Source organism: Armigeres subalbatus, chromosome 2 (assembly GCF_024139115.2).
Source record: "Armigeres subalbatus isolate Guangzhou_Male chromosome 2, GZ_Asu_2, whole genome shotgun sequence".
NCBI classification, from domain to species: Eukaryota; Metazoa; Arthropoda; class Insecta; order Diptera; family Culicidae; genus Armigeres; species Armigeres subalbatus.
The window spans coordinates 137,994,949-138,017,234 of NC_085140.1; the positions used below are offsets into that span (position 1 = coordinate 137,994,949).

The following is a 22,286-nucleotide window of genomic DNA, read 5'->3' on the forward strand; positions in this document are numbered from 1 at the left end:
CTGCCGAGGAGGGAGGGGTGTGTGTCATCTCATTCAACGAGGTCGGAAAAGCCGCAACAACAACGACGACGACGACGGGAAACAGAAGACAGTGGAAACGAAACGAAATGAAGCGTCAAAAGATTTCAATCTGCACAACCTTAAAAGCAACTCATGGAACCGCTAAAAATGAAGTGACTTTCTGTCAGAGTGATATAGATGAGATGAGAACCGAAAGTATGGAGCGGTGGGCGGAAGGATTTATCCATCACAGGGCATTGCTTGATGCCGGGAAACGAACGGCAACGCTTTTGGCTTTTTAGTTGGGAAATTTTGTGCCCTTCTTGTGCTGTCGTCAGGATTGACAGTCGGGAGGAGAGGAAAAGTCGAGACATTGTTTGATACGGCCAGAGGCGGATCAGATAAGTTGGGTAAATGTGGGGGATGTTTATCACATTCGACGTGTTTCAGGCAACACTGCTATTTTGTTTTTTTTTGTCAGAATCTCAAATAATGCTAAATGTGATATTTATATCCAAAGCAAACCACATCCATATCACAGTACGTCCAGAGTTTAAAATATCTTTGAAAAATTCTAATTCAACGATGTTTTACCTTATTCGGGGATTTACATTTCCGCAACTGAACCGGCTCTGTCTGTGGCGCCAATCGCATTCTTCCTTCGGGTGAGATCGAAGGGTGTGTGTCGCACAGAAATGATTCCGTCACGAGGGTGAGGGTGGGATGATAATTCCCACTGGCAATCGCAACAGCAATCGTTTCAGCAGTGAGAAAGATGATGAGGGGAATCAAATTTAATGAAGAGATAATTTTTAGAGGTTAAGGAGGATGAGATTTTTTTTCCTTTCTTCGGAGCTTACCCTGTTAGCTGCTAATAATTTTGACGAAGCAAAAATGTTTTAAAATGTTGATTTTATGATTTTTGAAATGGTATTATCTCCTCGTGTCAGAACGCGTGGGGTTTTAGATAGTCTCTGTGCTGTCAGGCGCCCAATCTTCGCGTCGTCGGGCCAAGGCTGTTTGCTTTTATAGTGCACGACCGACTACTCTTAATATACTCCCGATCCGTTGAGTTGAGTTGAGTGAAAAGGGATTAAAATTTCCGCTTGCTTTTCGCATCAGCCGTTTCTGGGAGCTGTTCGCTTCTCGGAAACGGTATTTAAAGATTATTGGAAGATTTTATCGACTCGACATTGACGAGTTTTAAGTTTCTCGCTTTATTAACCAGAACCATTTTCTCTCTGCTTTTTCCTCCGCAGCTAAATCCTTGCCACTTCACTGCGTGGTTGAGTCAGTCAGCTCCCTGCAAGCAACACTGAACTTTGACGCTCGAAGTCCCTGGAAACGGCGACCCAACATCGAAACCGACAGCTACGTCATCATCCCGGCTGCAACGCCATTCTGCGATATTGTCACTACCGCCCTACAACGGCTCGGCTATTCCTCGGAGATTTCCAACGCAGCCAGAGGTAATTGAAATACATTTCCAATCAAATACCAATAAAAATAAGAATCAATCACGTCCAAACGGAAACCGCATATAATCCTCCCCTTTATCCCTCCAGGTTCCATCTCCATCAAGAACTGGAAGGCGCTCTCGTTGGATGCCATCTCCGATAATCCGTTGGTCTCGGTGAACGACGTCCTCGGGGAGCTGACCTCGGTAGTCACGCTGAAGATCACCATCCTGCGGAACAAACCCACCCAGCTGGCGGAGATCAAGGATAAGCTGCTCAAGTTGCTGATTCTGCAGTCGCATGCCGTACTGCGGTCGACCGGATGCCCGCTGGATGAGGTAAGAGAAAGAGGCCCGATCACATTCCGTGGCGGTGAAATCCGCTAATTGAATAACATCATGGCGCGCACTCATAAATATTCAAAATCGTTTCATCGCTTTCTGTAGCCGAAGATGGCATTTGCGATTCGTTCTAATTAAATCATTCTTCGCGTGGTTTTTCCCGAAAGACAATGGTGGTGGGAATGTACTTCAGGATGGTTTAATCCTGAAATCATTAACATTTTTAGAATCGCACGGAATTTGACTGATTCCTCATTCGGGTCCGTTTCTTTTGGTGGTTTGCCAAAGTTGGAATGCTCTTTACGGAATAACAGTTATTTTTCTATGATCTGCATGTACGAGCGGAGGGAATACCAAATTGGTTCAAAGACAAGGAAATCTAATTGAAATAAGATTCGCACTTCTCAGTGTGAGGGGAGTTGGGCACTGATTTATTTTAGATAGATTTTTTATATAGCTGATGCCATTCTAAAATTAAAAGCAGATTGAAGTTAAAATTGCTATTGAATTGAACACGTTAGGAACAAGCAGAGCCATAACACCAAACCAATCAATAATAACTAATTATAAACCATCCAATAATAATCGATAAATTTTTGAATCACCAAAACCCTACAAAACTCAATATTTACATATTTTAAATCTAAACTCAAGTCCATTACTGATATCGGACATGCAGTCATGAAAGTGCCAAGAAAAAAGCTTACAGCATTAATCCCGCATCAAAATCTGAAGAGAAAGAATCTTCAGCAGTATCCTATGCAGCTCAATGTTCTTTACTTATTGCCGTTATCCAGGAAACCATTAGAGATATTCATATTACTGCTATTGCCGGTCGCAAGAACACCATTAATGTCATTCCTCAAGTTATTATGCGGAGCAAAGAATTTTAGCAATCAAAATGTTGCTTTGTTTCCTACGTTACGGATGACAAATGCTGGATGTTCTTCACGCGTTTGAAGAACCATGTTAATGAGAGCAATATTATTGGTTACTGATTCTTTTGGTCCGGATGTTTCATCGATAGTCAACAAGCTTATCCAAGGTTTGAAAGAGCCATTATTAATGCTGCACATTTCATCCAAGAAAGGAGCAACGCATGCTTAAAAAAAATCAAAGCTACTTGCATTGACTTGGCCAGCTGGAATGTGTTTCAGAGAATTTCTTAACTTTATGAAAAATCATTTTTTCAACTATTGTTCGCTTCATCATTCATCTAATAATAATTGTTTTTGCTATTGCTGGTCTGTTATTGTTAGTCAATAGTTTTTCAATGAGATCATTATAATGTCAGTTGGAATGATACAAACAAAATAAAAAATATGTCCTCTCGGGTGATGATTGTTGACCTCATCAGGGCTACCCATTCAGGAGAATAATTCTTCGCCTTATCACGGATACCCTATCGGAAGAATTTTTGGTTACCTCCTCAGGGCAATAATTGTTATCCCTATCAGGGATGCATTTTTAGGAGAATAATTGTTTATCCTATCAGGGATACCCTCTCGGAGGAATGGTTGTTTACCTTTTCAGTGATATCCTCTCAGGGGAATGATTGTTCACCCTATTAGGAATACCGTCTCGTGAGAATGAGTGTTTATCCTATCAGGAAAACTCTCTCTGGGGAATGATTGTTTACCCTCTGTGAGGGATGATTATTTACATTCTATCAGGGGTTCCCTCTAGAGGGAATTATTTCATACCCTCTCAGGGGAATGATTGTTTACCCTATCGGGGTTCCCTCTTGGGGTAATGATTGTTTACTCTATCAGGAATACCCTCCCAAGGGAATGATTGTTTACTTTCTCTGAGATACCCTTTTTGAGGAATGTTTATTTACTCTCTCAGGGGAATGATTGTTTACCCTATCAGGAATACACTCTAGGGGGAATGAATATTCACTCTCTCAGAGGAATGATTGTTCACCCTATCAGAGATTCCCTCTAGGGGAAATGATTTTTTACCCTCTCAGGGAAATGATTGTCTACCCTATCAGGGATACCCTCTCGGGGGAATGAATATTTACTCTCTCAGCAGAGGAATGATTGTTTATCCTATCAGGGATACCCCTCGGGGGAATTATTGTTTGGCTTTTCAGATAACCTTTTCGGAAAATATTTTATTTTAATACATATCTTAATTCGCAATTGTTTCAAAACATAACTTAGCAGGTAATTCTGTTCTATAGACATCGTTATTTTTTTTATATAAATATCATGTTTACTTTTGTAAACATAATTTCCCTTGCGTGTTCGCAAAGATGTTTTTTACAACATCAGTCCTCATCAAAACAAACGCAGTTTCAATTTTTTTTCTTCGCGAAAAACAGAATTATTTGTTGGAAGCGTCACATTGGTTATAGCAAACCGACTTTGTCAGTGTCGTGTTCGGATTAGATGGCTGCATCCGAATCGTTTCGATCTACAGCAGCTCGAAAGCTACCTCTTCCCGTAAAATACATTACAAAACAGGATGAACTCCGCTCATCTCTGTCACTCTTGCATCTGGCACTCATGACTAATATATATACTCTTTTATTCAGTCAGTCTACATTTTTCCATGTCCATCTCAATCCCTACAATAATACCCACTGCTGTTGACGTCTCAAGTTTCGTTCTTTTTTGTACGATAGTTCGTCTAGGAGTGGTGCGAGTACAGATAAATTTCGATCTACTGTTTTTTTCTGGTAAATGCATATTTGACCAAAAAACTTTCAGCCAAACGGCTCTTCCCGAAATAAACATCTTATGAAATTTCAAGTTCGCCTGGTGCCAGAGTTTCGAATTAACTTAGCTCAGTTTGCTTCATTTATTGAAGTCTTAGTGAATTGAACCAAACGAAGATGAGCAACGTATAACAGACCAACAAATATAAATTAGTTTTAATTTTCCTATTGACAGCGATCCAAAATCCTGGGAAAAGGCCATTTGACAGAAAGTTGTTTGACTGAATATGTTATTTACCCGAATAAGCTTTATGGGCGAACAAGTTATACGCCCGAAAATGGCATTAAGCCGAATATCAAAAAATGTAGTTTGACCCAAAGAATTATATCGCAACAATTATCTTATGGCCAAAATAAAAGGGACATGCGATGCGTTTCAATATCCAACGCTTGTCAGTTGCAGGAGTTGCTGAACAGTACCACCAGAAGCTGGACGAGCAGATAGGAGATGCCACCGGATCTGGCGACGTCAACAGATTGTGGGGAAATATCCACGAAGCTGTGACAACAACAGCACAGCGATGCCAACGAAATGGTTGGTTTGATGACGAGTGGACGAGAAAAATGTTGCTAGGAGTCGAATGCTAGTGGCTCGTACCCGTTCCAACAGAGAGCGGTACAGTGTAGCAAGGGCAGAAGAGAAACGAATCTACCGCAGAAAAAAAAGGCAGCACAAAGAGAGTGTGATAGCTGAAGCGCACACACCAAAAAATTATTAATGTTACAGGTGACGTAATGGAAAAAACTGACATAATACCACAAGACGTAATATGGATTGAAATGTATTTTTCAGTCAATTTGGATGCACACAAAAATTTCAGTTCAATCGCCACAGTTTTAATGAAAAACAAACAGAAATTTACATCCATCGAACCCAAAGAACAGCAACCGGTGCGATGAACGTATAAACCGACAACACACGCACCCAACAGTCAAGCAGCCGACGGGTTGATGCAATGAACAGAGCATGCGCAGAAGAATGTAGAACTTGTTTCACTTTGAACTCTGCTTCTTCATGAAGCGGTGTTGGCTGTGTGGTAGCGTGGTGGCGCTCACACAGTGCACCAATGTTCGACTCCGTCTACTACTTTATCATTTTGTTAAAATAATACAGCCAAGTAAATTTAAAAAGTGTACTTAGTTTCACATTTATCATAACACAATTTCTCATCAATAATGATGCTCGTGTGTGTCGGTCTCGAAGCATCTAAAGTTACATGGCTTTTTCGAAGTGTGCAGGAGAACATTGATAGAAACGATATGCGGAGGTTTTACGCAACTGTCAATGGCGCGCGGCACAAGACTGCGCCAGTGCCCGCCATGTAAAATGAACAGGAGGGGAATTTGCTAACAGACAAGACTATGGTGACAGCCAGGTGGAAGGAGCACTTCGAAGATTTGTTGAACGGTGAAAATAAGGGTGTATTAAGGAGCAGGATGGACATAGTCGGCGACAGTCAAACCAACGCTGGACGAGGTTAAGAAGGCTCTAAACGAGCTGAAAAAGAGTAAAGCTGCTGGGAAGGACGAGATCCCGGTCGAGCTTCTCAAACACGGAAGTGAGCAGCTGCATCAATCAATCAAACCACATTATCCAGAAAATGTGGGAGGATGAAGAAATGCCTGCCGGCTTATATGCCCAATCTATAAGAAAGGGCACATATTAGAGTGTGCCAATTACAGAGGGATCACCCTTCTGAACTCGGCGTACACAATTCTGTCGCGTATCTTGTTTAACAGATTGAGACCGCTTGAGGAATCCTTCGTCGGTGAATACCAGGCAGGTTTTCATGAGGGCCGATCAACGACGGATCAGATGTTTAGCCTGCAGATGATACTTGATAAAGTCCGGGAGTACAACTTCCCGGGTAGAAACCGTGTTATTGATAACAAAATATAATATAAACTTTTTTTGAAATACGAGTAAAAATAACAAGCGAAAAAAAAACAAAAATTTGCACCGAAATATCATAAAAGTATCAGGTTTTGCTATTAACAAGAACAAACTAATAACTCAAGATATTGATAAGTTCTTGTTAATGGCAAAACCTGATATTTTTCATTATATTTCGGTGCAAATTTTTGTTTTTTTTCGCTTGTTATTTTTACTCTTATTTCAAACAAGGTAATATCATGTTTTGTTATCAATATCACGTTTTACTGATAATGAGCTATTATATCGTCTACCCGGGTTGCAGACTCACCATCTGTTCATTGATTTCAAAGCAGCGTACGACTCCGTGAAAAGAAATGAGGTATGACAGATAATGTCCGAACATGGTTTTCCAGCGAAACTGATTAGACTGATACGTGCAATGCTGGGTGGCTCGAAATCAAGTATTCGGATTGCAGACGAAGTGTCAATACTCGGAGGGAAACTAGAAAATGGTGTGTGGCGCAGACGCATGAATCATGAGCTGCATCATGTATACAAAGAAGAAAAATTGTGAATCGTATAAAATACGGCAGACTTCAGTGGGCTGATAATTTCAAATCATTGCCAACGTTTCAATCCGGGGATTTGGATCTTTGGATCTTGAGTCCTGATGAAGATCCAAACCCTTGGATCGAAACGTTGGCGATGATTTGATTTTATCAACATTTTCATGTGACTAAAAACCGAAAATCCTGTTTACTTTGGACATAAAACGTGTTCGGCTGAACGAGATTTTCGGCTAAATCGTTGGTTTGGATAAACTACATTTTCGGCGATTTTATCTGTTAGGAAAATCGACATTTTTGACCACACAACTCGTTCGGTCAACTTAATTGTCCAACCATATATCCACTTCGGTCAAATTATATTATCGATCATTCGACTCGCACGACTAAGCGACCTTTTCAGTTAAACGACCTTTTCCACTGTTTTTTCGGTTCGATCAAGTGACAATTTCGGCCAAATGACATTCTGGCATATTCGATCAAATAGTGTTTGTGGTCAAATGACCTCTACGGTTAATCGCCATTTTGGTACAAATGAGCCGAATGATCTGTTCCGCCAAACCTCTCTTTCGGCCAAATGACCCATTCGGCTAAATGCCCTCTTTAGTCAAATTTTTCATTCGGCCGAGTGAAATAGTCGGCCATTGGTGATGGCTTTCGGCCAAACAACCCTTTTTCGTTTTCATCAAATGAAACTTGTTAATGACCTAGCTTAACCTCCCGGGACTCGCTTGGTCTTAGATCGATCTCTGTTGTACTTTTTACAACAATGCGAGTCCCCGAAGTTTGAAATGTTTTTAAGTGGTGAGCTCGATAAATGACATTTTTTCACTTTATTTATGTAAATGAGATTTGTACTTCACTCATCAAGAGTTTGTGAAATGCTCAGATTGGTTCTACAATGTAATGGAGTTTGTGAATATTGAGGTTCAAAATGTTGTAAATGTCATAGTGCTTTTTGAAATTTCCTAATACCAGTGTTCGTGATGTTGCAGAGATGGGCTAAGATCTTTTACGAAAAATTTCGTTATATTGTACGAAAACTCTTTTATAAACTTATTTACAAACCATGCGTCTTAATAACGGTAATCTTTTTGTTTAGATTGTTTCATAAAATATTATAAGCATGCATCAATCTAAATTAGATATACAAAATATCAAGAGAAAAGGGATTGATTTGCTATGCTTCCTTATTTATTCGAAACTGAGCGATCAGAGATAGGGGGAATGACGGCTTTGGCAGGTTTTGTTATATTATTGGCAGGGGGTTTTATATGTCTGACTATGCTCAAATTTGGCCTAAGCTTTCTTTGCATATCAAAGAACATTGTGGCCAAATTTCATAAAATTTGGTCGACAAAAACCCCCCTGCCAATAATAGAACAAAACCTGCAAAGCCATCATAATTGCTGAAACAAATAGAATCAACTAATCAACGAATTGCGAACGTAACAAACCTGGGATTAGTGTCCAATTGTGTGATCTATTTTGTCAATACTTGTCAAATTGTGTTTTTTCTTTCAATTCTGCTTAGAACTCAAATTAAACGAAATCATATCTCAATGAAGTAACAAAAACACATCAAAATAATACCAATTGTCAAATTCCTGTTACCGCTTGGCACCCAAAATCGACTCATTCCCCCTCTTCGCAAAAACACAAGTGACAACGCTTTTCTACAAAGATGCAAAGATTTTCCCGGGCCCCCACACTGCTGCTGCCGCCTCTCAATGGCTCATTCTTCCTACATACTACTTACCACCAGTGTCCCGATGTATATTCTAAGCCGCTACAAGAAGGGTATTAGGGATCTCTTTCCGATCCTGATTGCGTATTAGACGGCAGACGGATGTGTGTTGTTCGGTGCCGATGTGTTTATCTGCCGTTGCCTCCTGGATTGGGTTGGGGGTGCGGGTAAGCAGGTCAAAGGACCTGCCAAAAGCGCGCGTCCTCGCCGCTCACACATCCATCGACCCGGGGCGGGTGTACAAAAGTCGAGGATGAGAAATAAGGATTGGGATAAATTCTCCTACTTAATACTTCTTATTTGTTTGTCTGATACCGAAATCGGGCTGAGACACCCATCCTTCTTGCCTCCCACGGGCGCCTGCCACTCAGGATTGAGGAACGCTTTCCACGATAAATGTGCTCACCCACATCGGAACGGCACATGTGAAGAGCTATAATTATTATCATTAAGAAACGATATTAATTTTAATTTTCTCCGAGAGATTATGTGCAAACTTATAATCTTTCAAATTCAATCTTAATTCTATGAAATATATCTTGAGCGGTGGCAGCAGCCCAGAATACATCTTTCAAGAAGAGCGAATGCGTGCCGGGATGCCGATGCTGGGCTCCATCCCCGCCCGGTTGGAAGAAGGCAATCAGATTGTGCTTCGTGTGAGGATTTCCTGGCTGTCTCTCCCCTCCTTCGGGGATCGGCTCTGATGAAGCTTAAGCTGACTAAGAGCAGGCAGCGCCTTCATTGGCTGATGGCTGCTGCTGCTGCTGGTGTCTCGAGACTTACGAATCTTTACGCATCCAATGGTTGAGACACGGCAAGCGAGTAGTTGAGTAGTGGAAGCATAGAGACATTCAAATCCGATCAGCAACCAGCAGCCTCCACCGGCAGGCAGCCGAAGTGGAGCTCGATATTTATTATAATATGTGAAGTATTTATAGTCGCTTGCTTTCCTGTATCGCTTAGTGTGCGGCTCCGGATGGCTGAAGGTTTCCAACAAATCCTCATTCATCTACATCAACAACAACTTCTTGATGGTTGGAATCGCTCCTGCGAAACAGGTGAGAGCCTTATTATGTACCAAGACACTTGAGGCGGAGGCATTTTCGAAGAAGCTTTCCAAATCCAATGACGAAAGCGCTGGCGTCGACGCGTCGTGTCGGTGCGGAGGAAGTTTGGAACCCGGGCTGGAAGTCACGAGGGTAAAATCGGTTAAAATCGCAAACTGAAGAGGATTTACCCATTTCCGAAAGCGAGGTCAAGGATGGAAGCGGCACGAAGGAAGTGAAGGTTTAGGTTCAGGAATCGTAATTAGTGCACTGAGTAGGATCGAGTCGGAGGATAATAATATCGAGTTGGAACAAGAACGAATGCTGTATACCGTCAGATACTGGATTGGCTGCTTGACAAGCTATCTACTTGGCTAATTACAGCCGAAGGCGAACAAGAGTTGCATTGTTTCGGGATTATCGTCATTGGTTGGAGGATGGATGTGGTACTCGCAGCTGGTTCAAGAGCGGGTAAGCGAGAGTAAACGCCTGAAGAGGTGCGCCGCTTGAAGCAATCAATCTTCCATGGGTAATTGGATCCAATCGGGCCAATAAAAATCACAGAGATTGTGGAAATCAGATCTCAAGATGTTTATTGCGCCACTTGTTGTTTGCTACCGATTGCTACCGCAGAGCTGGCAGAGAGGGGCGTTGCCAGATGCTCACTTTTATGATGGCGATAATCACACAGTAGCACTTCGCAGCGATAACGACCGATTGGGTAATCGATGGAAGTGGGATGGCTGATCGAACATAAAATGTGTGTGAAAATATTGAACAAAATTCCCGCATAACTTCGTGTTTGTGGGTGCAAATCTTCTTCTTCTTCTTCTCATTGGCAGTACATCTTCCACTGAGACATTGCCGCCTTGCAGCTTAGTGTACATTAAGCACTTCCACAGTAATTAACTGCTAGGTTTTCTAAACTAAGTTACCATTTTTGCATTAGTATATCATGAGGCTAACACGATGATAATTTTATGCACAGGGAAGTCGGGAAAATTTCCAACCCGAAAATTCCCTAGACCGGAACGGGATCGAACCCAGCCACTTCCAGCATGCACTTTAGGTGTCCATGAAATTCTTTTTCGATATTCAAAACACTTTGGTGTTTATGCATTTTATGATAAAATTACACAACCGCATTTTTTTTATTTTCATTTGTCAAAAACTCAGTCGCAAAAAATACTGATGGCGTAGCATTAGCCAAACCAGAGGAAAAAATCAGCGAAAAAATACGCTGTCTAGCAACAGAACACTTCCGAACGCGCGCATAGATTACTTCGATGTCCAAATTTTGTCAAAAAGAAGAGCTCGCTGAGCAGTACACAAATAATGGTACTTCACAATCCAATTTCACGTTTCGCTTATTAATTTTTGTCTTACTCGGCTAAGCTATTTGGTGGAAGCCACTTGGCCGTATGGCACAATAGGCCAAAAGCCATCTAGCCGAATTGGACGTTTGACTGCAATAATTGTTAATCCGAAATCCGGTTCAGCCGAACAGGTCATATGACTGAAAATGTCGTTTGGCCGTACAAATCATATGGCCGAAAACGTAATTTGGACGAAAAACTCCTTCGGAAAAATAGGTAATTTGGTCGAAAATGCGATTTGACCTAAATCAGCGTTTCTCAACCTTTTCCTTGATAGACAAACTTTTGCATTCATTGAGGTACCCCCACATAATAAGTTTAACTTATAAGATATATGAAAAACGGACCTGAAACTTCCCAGCTCAAATTAAGTTTATACATCAAGCTTCCTACAAGATTTTGAGAAAATTTGGAGACTTTCGAGCCTCTTGAAAAAATGCTTCTGAGCATCTTGAAAGGACTCTTCAGCATCTCGAAAGAATTCCAAGTCTCTTGAAGAGAGGGTCCCAAGCATCCTGAAAGGAGGCTTCCGAGTCTGTTGAAAAGAGACTCCAAAGCTTCTTGAAAGGAGGTTTCCGAGCCACTTGAAAGGAGGCTTCCGAACCTCTTAAAAGAGGAGGCTTCCGAGCCTCTTGAAAGAGGAGGCTTCCGAGCATCTTGAAAGAGAAGGCTTCCAAGCTTCTTGAAAGAAGGCTTCCGAGTCTGTTGAAAGGAGGCTTCCGAGAATCTTGAAAAAGGAGGCTTTGAAGCCTCTTGAAAGGAGGCTTCTGAGTCGCTTGAAACAGGAGGCTTCTGAGCCTCTTAAAAGAGGAGGCTTCCGAGCCTATTGAAAAAAGGCTTTCAAACCTCTTGAAAGGAGTTTTTAGAGCCTATTCATAGGAGGCTTCTGAGCCTCCTGCAACGAAGCAACTGAGCTTTTCGAAAAAGGCCTTCATGTTCCTCAAATATTGGCTGCCGAACCCAATTAGATTCAAGACGTTAGTTTAGGATCATATTCTTATCTTATTATTCAACATTTTGTCTCCTTCAGATAGATAACATTGATTTTTTTAAATTTATTCGAAATTTTTTCCTTTGATCTTTTGTCCCATATATACACTGTGCCATCCCTCCATATACTGTGCTGGTTGGGGTGGGCAGGATCAGAAGTCTTTGATTTACAAATCGCCATCCACAAGATGTACAATATAAAGCTTTAAAATAAAAAAAATTAAAACTTTATCAATGAGTTTATTATTGAAACTTTAATATATCTGCCATTTTGCAATTTTCTCCGAGGTGCCCCCTGGAACCAGTGAAGGTACCCCCAGGGGTACATGTACCCCAGGTTGAGAACCGCTGGTCTAAATGGTTGTTTTGTCGAAAAATCGTTCGGCTGAAAATTTCATGGTGTGAAAAAGATAAAAATGCCATTTCACAGTAAGAAGTGAGAAGTGAAAAATTAGAAGTGAGAAGTGAGACGTCTAGGTTTTCACTCTTATTTTTCAATGCGAAAATGAGAACTGAGAAAAAAATGTGAAATGATAAGTGAGAACTGAGATGTTTCTTTTCTTACTTCTCATTTATCACTTCTCACTGTGAAACGTGATAAGTGAGATGTGAGGCGTCTCATTTCACAAACTTTTTTTTTCTCACATCTAACCTTTCACTACAAAAAGGGAGAAATGAGATATGGATAGTGAAACATGATGAGTGAGAAATGAGACGCCTCAATTCTAACTTTGCACGTCTCACTTTTCATCGCAAGGATTGTAAAGAGAAAAATGATGAGTGTGATGAGAAGAGATACTTCTCGCTTCTCAATTCATACTCATAATTTGCGAAGTGAGAAGTGAGGCGTCTTAATTTGCACTCACCTTTTCTCCCTTCTGAATTCGCCATTCCTAATTTTCACAATGAGAAGTGAGCAAGAGTAAAAAGCGAGGCGTCTATCTTCTCACTGCTCATTTCTAAATTGGCACTTCTTATTTGTTACTTCTCACTTCACAATAATAATTCATCACTTCACATCCCTAGTAACATTTTAGTTTTATACTGGTTTTATAACACTCTTAAAGAGTAAATTATGATCTTCAAGACCACGTTATAAAACGTTATAAAACTTGAAATGTTACTTGGGATTTTCACCCTCAATATTGATCAGTAAAATAACTTTTTTGGTTCAAGAACAAGTCCGGCCAAACATTTTTCACGGCCGTATACTTTCAGCCATATAACATTTTCTGCCAGACGATCATTTCATCAAATAGCTTTTTCAAACAAATTACATTTTCGGTCGTATGACCAGTTCGACATAATGGTTTGTTCGGCCAAATGGTATATTCGACCAAACAACTTTCGGCCAAATGGCTCTCAACCAAATGACCTCTGGCCAAATGGCCCTTCTGCAAGTTTCTCACTTCTAGCATCCTAATTAACAAATTGTTTTTCAGAAACTGCTGCAGGGCATTCAAATGACCGCAAAAGATATAAATTGATGGAAATAGTAAAATCTATCACCCTCAAGTGTTAATTCAACCTCTCTTATGTGTTTTTCTTAAACTCCTACAGTCAAACCTCCATGAGTCGATGTTCTATGACTCGATATCGACTCATGGAAGCAAATTATGCCACATTAAAAAATATTCTCTGGGTAACTGTGATGGTCCCTTCAAACAGTTCTCCAAGGATTAACTATTCCACATCTCGATATTTCCATGAGTCGATGGTCTCTTCAATATCGACTCATGGAGGTTTGACTGTAATGCGAGAGAACGGAACCACCAACGCTAGGTGGATTAATCTTCGTTTTATCACTTCAAAATCCTCACATTTCCTTTCTTGCTTCTCACTTCTTAGGCTGTGAACCATTCAACCAATTCGTTTAACTTTTAGTTAAAATTTGACAGTTCGATGGTTATTTCGCCGTGGTTAAAAATAACCCTGCTCCGGAGCATGGTTAGATTTGACATTTCGGTAGTTAAACTTTGTTCGCGAGAAAATTGGCGCCAAATCCATTTCGTTCCGAATAACTATCAATCTGTCAAAACTCAAATGGGTCGGCTTCGGAGTAAAATTTTAACCACGATGGGAAAATAACCATCGAAGTGTCAAATTTTAACTACAAGTTAAACGAATCGGTGGAATGGTTCACAGCCTTACATTTTATTTTCACTGCTATGTACTCGTGCATCGTTTTTCTCTTTTTTGCCTTTCTCGTACAACAAAGTTGTACCGAAAGGCTATCATTTAACTCCAAAATCGAACTTTTTATAGAAGTCTCGGAGACCCATAATGTTATATGCCAATCGACTCAGCACGTCGAGCGGAACAAATGTCTGTCTGTCCGTGTGTATGTGTGTGTGTGCACACGAAATCCGAAAATATTAGCCACTTTTTCATATAGTAATTCTTAACCGATTTTCTCGCAACAAGTTACATTCGACAGATGATAAACCAATATAAAAATAAAAATAAAAGTTATTAAGAAAATGGAATCGAACTATATAAGCGCCATATAAGGTTGGTGTCTTGGCTACATACGAGAAAGGCAGTATCACCACTCGGTGACTTAAGTTGGGTTTTATTTTCATTTCTTACTTTTCGCATCGTGCTTCTTGCTTCACATTGTTGATTTTTCGCTTCTCATAATGTTATTTTTCGTTTCTGATTTCTCGCTGCTTACCTTTCCCACATTTTTATCAATTCTCACTTTCCATTCATCTGACATCTCACGGCTCATTTCTTATTGCTTACGTTTCGCTTTTCACTCCTCACTCCTTTTCCATTCTAAAATTTAACTTATTGCTTCTCACATCTGATGTTTCACTTATTACTGCTCACTTCTTGCTTCTGACTTTACATTCTCATTTTCGCTTCTCACTTCTGATGTCCCAGCTCTCAGTTAACAATTCTCAACGCTTACTTCTCAAGTGTCGTTTCTCATTTCCCACTTATCACTTGTCATATTACTTTTCTAAGTTTTTACATCTTGCTTTTTTACTTTTTGTTTGATAACAAAATTATGTTTGAAAACTTGTTTACCAAACTATAGTTTCCATTGTTGAACATACCTGACACGCGCGTTTGGACCTACTTACAAAATTAATATTTAAATATGTGTCTTATTATGAGAATGTAGAAAAGACAACTTTTCAATAATTTGGTACAACCCTTAGGGAAGATCCATTAATTACGTAACGCAAAAATTGGGCATTTTCAACCCCCCCTCCCCCCTATGTCACACTTTTTGTATGAAACATCTGAAAATTTTGTATGAATCGTCACACTTCGCTTAACCCCCCCTCCCCCCTCTAAGCGTTACGTAATTTATGGACGCTCCCTTACAAATGTTTTCTTCCATATTTTTGAGAAAATGCCATTAAAAAAACCATTAAGGAAACTCAATTTGAAATTTTATCACAAGAATGAAAAGCACAATTTTACATTTATCCTTTGTTAGGTATGTATGCCATTATTTTTAATTTAATGATTTTCAATCATAATAGGACATCAGATCCCATCAGTTTTGTAACTAGCTTCAACTTATTTAGCAAGAAATTGCAGTGACTCGTATAAGCTGACTGGTGTATTTGTAACTAATATTTTTCTACAAGATTTTTAGAACCTTGGATTCGTTAGAATATTGGCCCGTAAGGACAAAAATACTTTTGATGGAATGGCTGCTAATTTCGTTACAATATGTCATTCAGATCTGCAAAAAAAAAATCAAACTGTTTCTCACCACTATGAAATTTCAGGTCGCACAGTTTAGTATTCATTAAGAACTGCCACTTTTCATCTGTCAGGCTCAGAGCCATTTTGTATCATGAAGCTAAGAAGATCACCATCACGGTTTTTTTTAGATCGGACCGGGAATCGAACCCAACCGCTATCAGTATGATTTAGGTTTGAAGCCGTGTTTTTTAACGCTAGCCTGAGATTAGTCCCAGCGACAACAAGGAAACTGCAAAATGTCGAAGATTTCTGACCCAGTGAAGACCAGAAGGACACAGTTTTTAGATGAAAAAAATACGAGTGCAAACACATTATTGAATAGTTTGCACGTTTATTTCAACTGAAGGATAAATGGTTTCCTCTGTATGCCGGACATTTTTATTGTGGTCTGTGTGTTTGAAAACATCAAATAGGTAACTTTGAAATTAATTGACGTGTTTAATTTTACGGCTGCAAAAAGTATAATACCATAAATAAAGCGCGAGAGGCCCAAGATTATGCGTCTACCTAAGCGTATTGTAAATATTGATAACTTTTGGATTTCTTTGATGAAAAAAATAAAAGGTGACATAGAATAAATAAATCATCAAATTGAAAGACTTAAAAATATTCAGCCAAACTAAAACGTTTATTGAACATAATTACACTCGTCATAAAGATGTGTTAGTACAATTCCATTTAATTCAAAAACTTTGTTCGGCCGTGTACAGTGTTTCCTATTTGACTCGACTTGGCAAGTGAAGACATTTCACTCAACAAGCTTGGATTTAAAAAAAATGGAATTTGAACGACAATCATTTGAGATGTCTGTATTTAATTTTATTTAAATGTCATATTTATATCGGCATGTTTTTTAAAAAAAATACCCCCACCAGTTGTGATAAACCGCCATTTGTAGTCGCCATTCCAAATTACTTCTTTTGTCAGCTGTGCCATGCGTGACGAAAAAACCTATCCATCACCTTCGTGATTATCTCGATAGTATTAGCTTTGTTCCAATTATCTCAACACAGTCATTTGATTAATCACCACAGCCATTATGCATGAACCACCCAAAAATAAGAAATCGTCGACAACCATTCTGTGACTAATCCACCGGCTTTGATCAATTATTATTCACGATGACTCCATTTTTGTGTGTGTCCCACTCAATATTGAAGGGTGGCTCCATAGCCCCGCGTTCACCGTAGATAAGATAATTTCAATGCACTCATCATGGCCAATTGTTTGAGCTGTTGAACCTAATTCAAGATAAGGATTAAGCTATTTTTACCGCGCCACCAATACGAAATCACTATCTGCCTGTCTGTCGCGGATGATTTTGTGATTGCGGAAAATACGTACGATTATCTATGGGCGCCGCCCGTCAGTTAGCTCAAATGTGTCAACTGCATGTGATATATTAAACAATGTCTATCTCCCCGGCCAGAAGCCACATCTCGAGATACCTTGGCTTTCATCCTGAATCGCAAAAACAACGGATTTGCGCCTCTTCCTCTCTTACACTGACGCTAACTATCATGCCACAGAGCCAACAAACCGGCGTTCAATTTGTCTTAGGATTATTTCAAGCCAAGACGTAGAACGTGAAATCGGATCTCTGCCGCAGCAGTGCCGAGCTCGTTAGTGCGATTCCCTTGCGATTGTAATCCCACTTGTGCTGCAACAAACAACGATTACGGTGCACTTCAGTTCTAAAGCGCTTAAGGATTTACACTATCTCTCACTTTCTCCGTCCCATCATTAGCGGTTTCTACACACGTGTAATTACCCTTGCTGAACAGCGGAACTAATCTGCATTAATTGCATTATTTTTATTTTCAGATCACTCTCTCGCAAATCTGTCGCAGTCCGCTACAAAACACATTCCCCTTCACGCCGGAAATCACAGATGAGGTCCGCCGGAAGTTTGACCAGTGGTGGAGCAATCAGTTAGCGCCGCAACCCAATCCCATTGCCCACAAAATTCTCCCTTTTGCAAATGCGCAGCCCAACGAGTTGGATTTTTCCAACTTCAATATGCACGACAGTAGACCCGAATCGTTGATCGATAGGGCTGCCAATCCGCACCACAATCTGGTGGTTCATCCTGCTCTGCAGACGGTGCACTCGCAGTACCCAAACCAGAAAACCCGCATGCGGACTAGTTTCGATCCCGAAATGGAGCTACCCAAGCTGCAACGGTGGTTCCAGGAGAATCCTCATCCCTCCCGTCAGCAAATTCAATCGTATGTCGTCCAACTAAATTCGTTGGAATCCCGGAGGGGGCGCAAACCTTTGGATGTCAATAACGTAGTTTACTGGTTCAAAAATGCCAGAGCAGCACAAAAGCGAGCAGAAATGCGCCAAGGTATGACCAACGGGTACGGCAACCCCAACATGATGCTCTCCCAGCCAGACTACATGAAAAGCTCTCCTAGCGCCCCATCCGAAGACATCGACAATCTCTCCCAGGACGAAATGGACGACGATCTGGATCGGCCAATGTCCCCGCAACTCCCTCTATCGCTCACCATCCATGAGCGTAATCGAGCTTTGACCCCAACCGAATCAACGCCCATCAAGCAGGAAAACATTCCCGTATGCTCTAGTCCCCCGCCGTCCCCTTCCCACACCGGCAACCTCAACTCCAGCAACAACAACGTCAACGAATCGGCCAACGACTCCGCCAGCCAGAACGAGGCTCCCAAATCGAACTACTCCAACGAACGCTCCAGCTCGCCGCAGCGGTCCCGGTCGCCCGCTTCCGAAGATCTGGACATGGACGAACCGGAGGGCTCCACCATCGACGACTACCGTTCGCCGTCGCCGGACTCCAAGCGGAACCTCCCGTTCCCGATCAACAATCCGATGTTCTCGCACTCGATCATGTACATGAGCCACTACATTCCGGCGATGCAGGCCAACGCCGCCGGGATGCACCTGAAAAGTGAGCTCAGCCCGAACAACCACGGTGGCCTGGGGCAGGGCGGACTGAATTTGTCGTTCAACAGCGACGAACGGCGGAAGCGCAATCGGACGTTCATCGATCCGGTCACCGAGGTTCCGAAGCTAGAGCAGTGGTTCTCGTTGAACACCCACCCGTCGCATAATTTGATTCTGAAGTATACGGAGGACTTGAACCGGATGCCGTATCGGTGAGTTTGTTTGTATTTTGGAATTTTGCTCTAAGACTATTTTAAGTAAATTCACTTTCACATAAGTAATGTTGGATTTTTAATTTTAATTCTAATGTGATCTGTTCTCAAAAGAAGAAAATATTTTTTAATACATTTTTTTACATACATGTGAAAAATTTAATAAAAATTTTATACTTTCGAAAGATCGACTGTTTATTGTTATTTTAACTTAAAACGGCTATGCAGTCTTCAAGGAATTAAACAAGATTTATATTTGTCCAACCCCGTGTCGAAACGTTGGACAAAACGTGGTTTTAAATCTTTAAAGACTGCGTAGCCGTTTTAAGTTTAAATAAAAAAAAATAATAAAAAGTTAGCAAAATGGCTCTATGTTTTTCAATTAAATTTAGCCATAGGACTTGTAAATATGAATTTATTTTCCTGGAAGAAAAATTAGTGAGGGATAATGGGAAATATAAGTTTGGGAAACATTTCAATTATGAGCAATCCAAGCCGTTTGTCAGAATGGAAGAAAAATAATTATGAAAGGATAAGGCCTGGCTTACATTTGTATGCTCTTCCTTAATAGTTGATGGTCATAGTAACATCAATGTTACAAAACAAAACAAACAAAAGATTGGTCACATTACAGAAAGGCTTTGACTGAATATAATAGAAAATATAATAAAGTCAAAACGGATTAACGGAGACATATATGTGAAAACAAAGCATTTCTGAAACGGCTAGACTTCAAAAAGTTCTCTCCAAAGATCACAGGAATGGACTTGGAACTTTGAAAATGAAAAATAATTCTGCAGAAGAGACTCTCAAGATGATGCAACTCATTTTCCAGGATCACTTCCTGTTGGTAATCGAACACAAAATAATAACTGTGGACACTGGACAATCTTCACTAACCTCCTTTACGCATAACAACCTTCCTAAATTACAATGCACGACTGATGGAATGGAAACGTCCAATGAAGAGACCAAACATCTATCAAATTTAATATTTATTAGCTCCAAAATGGAATGGGCAATAGATTCTTTTAAACCTTTCAAATCTCCTGGATTGGATTGCGTTTTTCCAGCACTTATACAAAAACGTACACGCATGGAGGCAAGTGCGGGTGGTTTTTATATCAATAGCAAATAAGAAAGATATGTCCTCACCAAAGTCTTTTAGACGAGAACTATTAGCCTACCATCAGTTTTTATAAAAATAATGGAGAATTCTTCAGAACAAACCATTGACTAGAGCACAATTTGCTTAGCAATCAGGTAAGTCAACAATTACGGCTCTTCATACACTTGTTACAAAAATAAAAAAATCCTTCTCTGCTGAGGAGTTGCTATTAGCAACATACATTGATATTCAAGATGCCTTCGATAACTCATCTTTCACATCTATCCAAAATGCTATGAGGCATCATGGTTTTCCCAAAGACTTAATTGAATGGACTAAAGAGATGCTATCTAAAAGAGAAATATCGACCAGTCAAACAAATAAATACAAATACAAAAGTAACAGCTGTGAAGGGCTGTCCACAAGGAGGAGTGCTCTCCCTTTTGGTCTCTTGTCGTAGATGATCTTCTTTCAAACTTACAGCATCATGGTTTTGAATTTATTGGATTTTCTGATGACATTGTAATCATAGTCCCTGGTAAATTTGATGAAATTGTCTTTGAGAGAATGCAATCCACATCGAATGACACACGTCATGGTGCAAAGATGAAGGACTGAATATAAATTCTACAAAAAGAACAATAGTTCCTTTAACTAGGAAACGTAAACTTAATTCTTCAACGCTCTTCTATTTTTTTTTCTTGAATTTATCATTGTCTCTGATACAAAATACTTAGGAGTAATACTAGACAGCAAACTCTACTGGAATAAGCATATATAACAGCAAATTGTAAAGGCAAGAAATGTTTTCTGGATATGTAAACGAACTTTTGGCAAAAAAAAGGGGATTAAAACCGAAAATGATACACTGGATGTTTTCGGCCATCCTGTATGCGTTTCTTGTTTGATGGTAGTGTAGTACAAAGCAATCCATCCAAAGCTTTAGATGCTTTGCTACATATGCTTCCATTACATTACATTACATTACATTACGTCCAATTGGATGTAATCAAAACTGCTCTGAAGATCAAACGATTCATGAATCTTCAGGGGATCTCATTGGACATATGAGCATCTTGAATGAATTGCAAATCAGACCATTGCTTTTTATAAATGATGACTCAATGATCAAGAAAAATCTTCAATCACCTTCTCAAAGTTCCTGAGGTAACTCGTGGAAATTGGAGCGCAGGAGACCCAGCGTTTCGGACTGGCTCCATAATATTTTATACAGATGACTCTAAGCAAAATCAAGTGGCAGGGGCCGGGATTACTGGCCCTGGACTTAACATTTCGATATCAATGAAAATTTGATCAATGTTTTTTCAATGGAAGATATACGCCATTCTAGAATATGCAGAAATTTGTTTAAAACGGAATTATCGAAATGCAAATAAATGCATATGTTTAGACAGTCAAGCAGCATTGAAGGCATTAAAGTCAAACACTTATAATTCAATGCTTGTGTGGGAATGCTCCAAGCTACTGCAACTAATTTCCTATCGCAATAAGGTTAATCTCTATTGGGTTCCTGGCCATTGCGGAATAAAAGGAAACGAAATAGCAGACCAGCTAGCAAAATATGGATCTAGCAGACAGTTGATTGCTTTTAAAATGAAGATTAAAAAGTGGGAAAAGTGGGAAAAAGTACAGATACAGAATAACTGGAAAAATACTTTAGATTCCCGGCAATTAAAACGATTTATTTGCCCAAATGTTTCCAGTACATTACGACTACTTATCCTAAGTAAACATGATTTAAGATTTTAAACTGGTTTGATAACAGGTCACTGTCCTTGTAAAAATCACCTAAAATCATTGGACAGCTTTAAGACGACGTATGTCGCTTTAGCAGGTTTGAGAGTGAAAGCTCTGAACACATTTATGCAACTGTGTTGCAATTTTTCACAAACGGCTCAAATTTTTTGACAAAAGTATACTTGATGCTATTCCTGAATGAGAAAAATGCCCGCGAATGACGAAATGAATAGAATCGAAAAGATCGAAAACGACTAAAAATTAAATAAATCGTTATATTTTATCTTATAACTGCTGTATCTCAGAAACGGTAGCACTTAGGAAAAAAATACCGTGCACTTTTTCTATTGAAAATTTAACGCACTTTCATAAAATCGGGTCGATAAAAACGTAAAAAAAATATTTTCACCGTTTTTAATAACCAACTAATTTA

The 22,286-nt window shown here is 39.9% G+C and overlaps 1 protein-coding gene across 2 annotated transcripts in view; it reads left to right on the plus strand.

The window, feature by feature from the left end:
• LOC134210900 (uncharacterized) overlaps positions 1–22,286 on the plus strand; it is a 281,805-nt gene that overhangs the window by 250,448 nt on the left and 9,071 nt on the right. For both annotated transcript variants that reach the window (XM_062687326.1, XM_062687327.1), the window contains 3 exons: positions 1,260–1,469; positions 1,566–1,795; positions 17,675–18,987. In XM_062687326.1, coding sequence (XP_062543310.1) covers positions 1,260–1,469; positions 1,566–1,795; positions 17,675–18,987 — 1,753 coding nt within the window. The remainder of the gene's footprint in view (positions 1–1,259; positions 1,470–1,565; positions 1,796–17,674; positions 18,988–22,286) is intronic.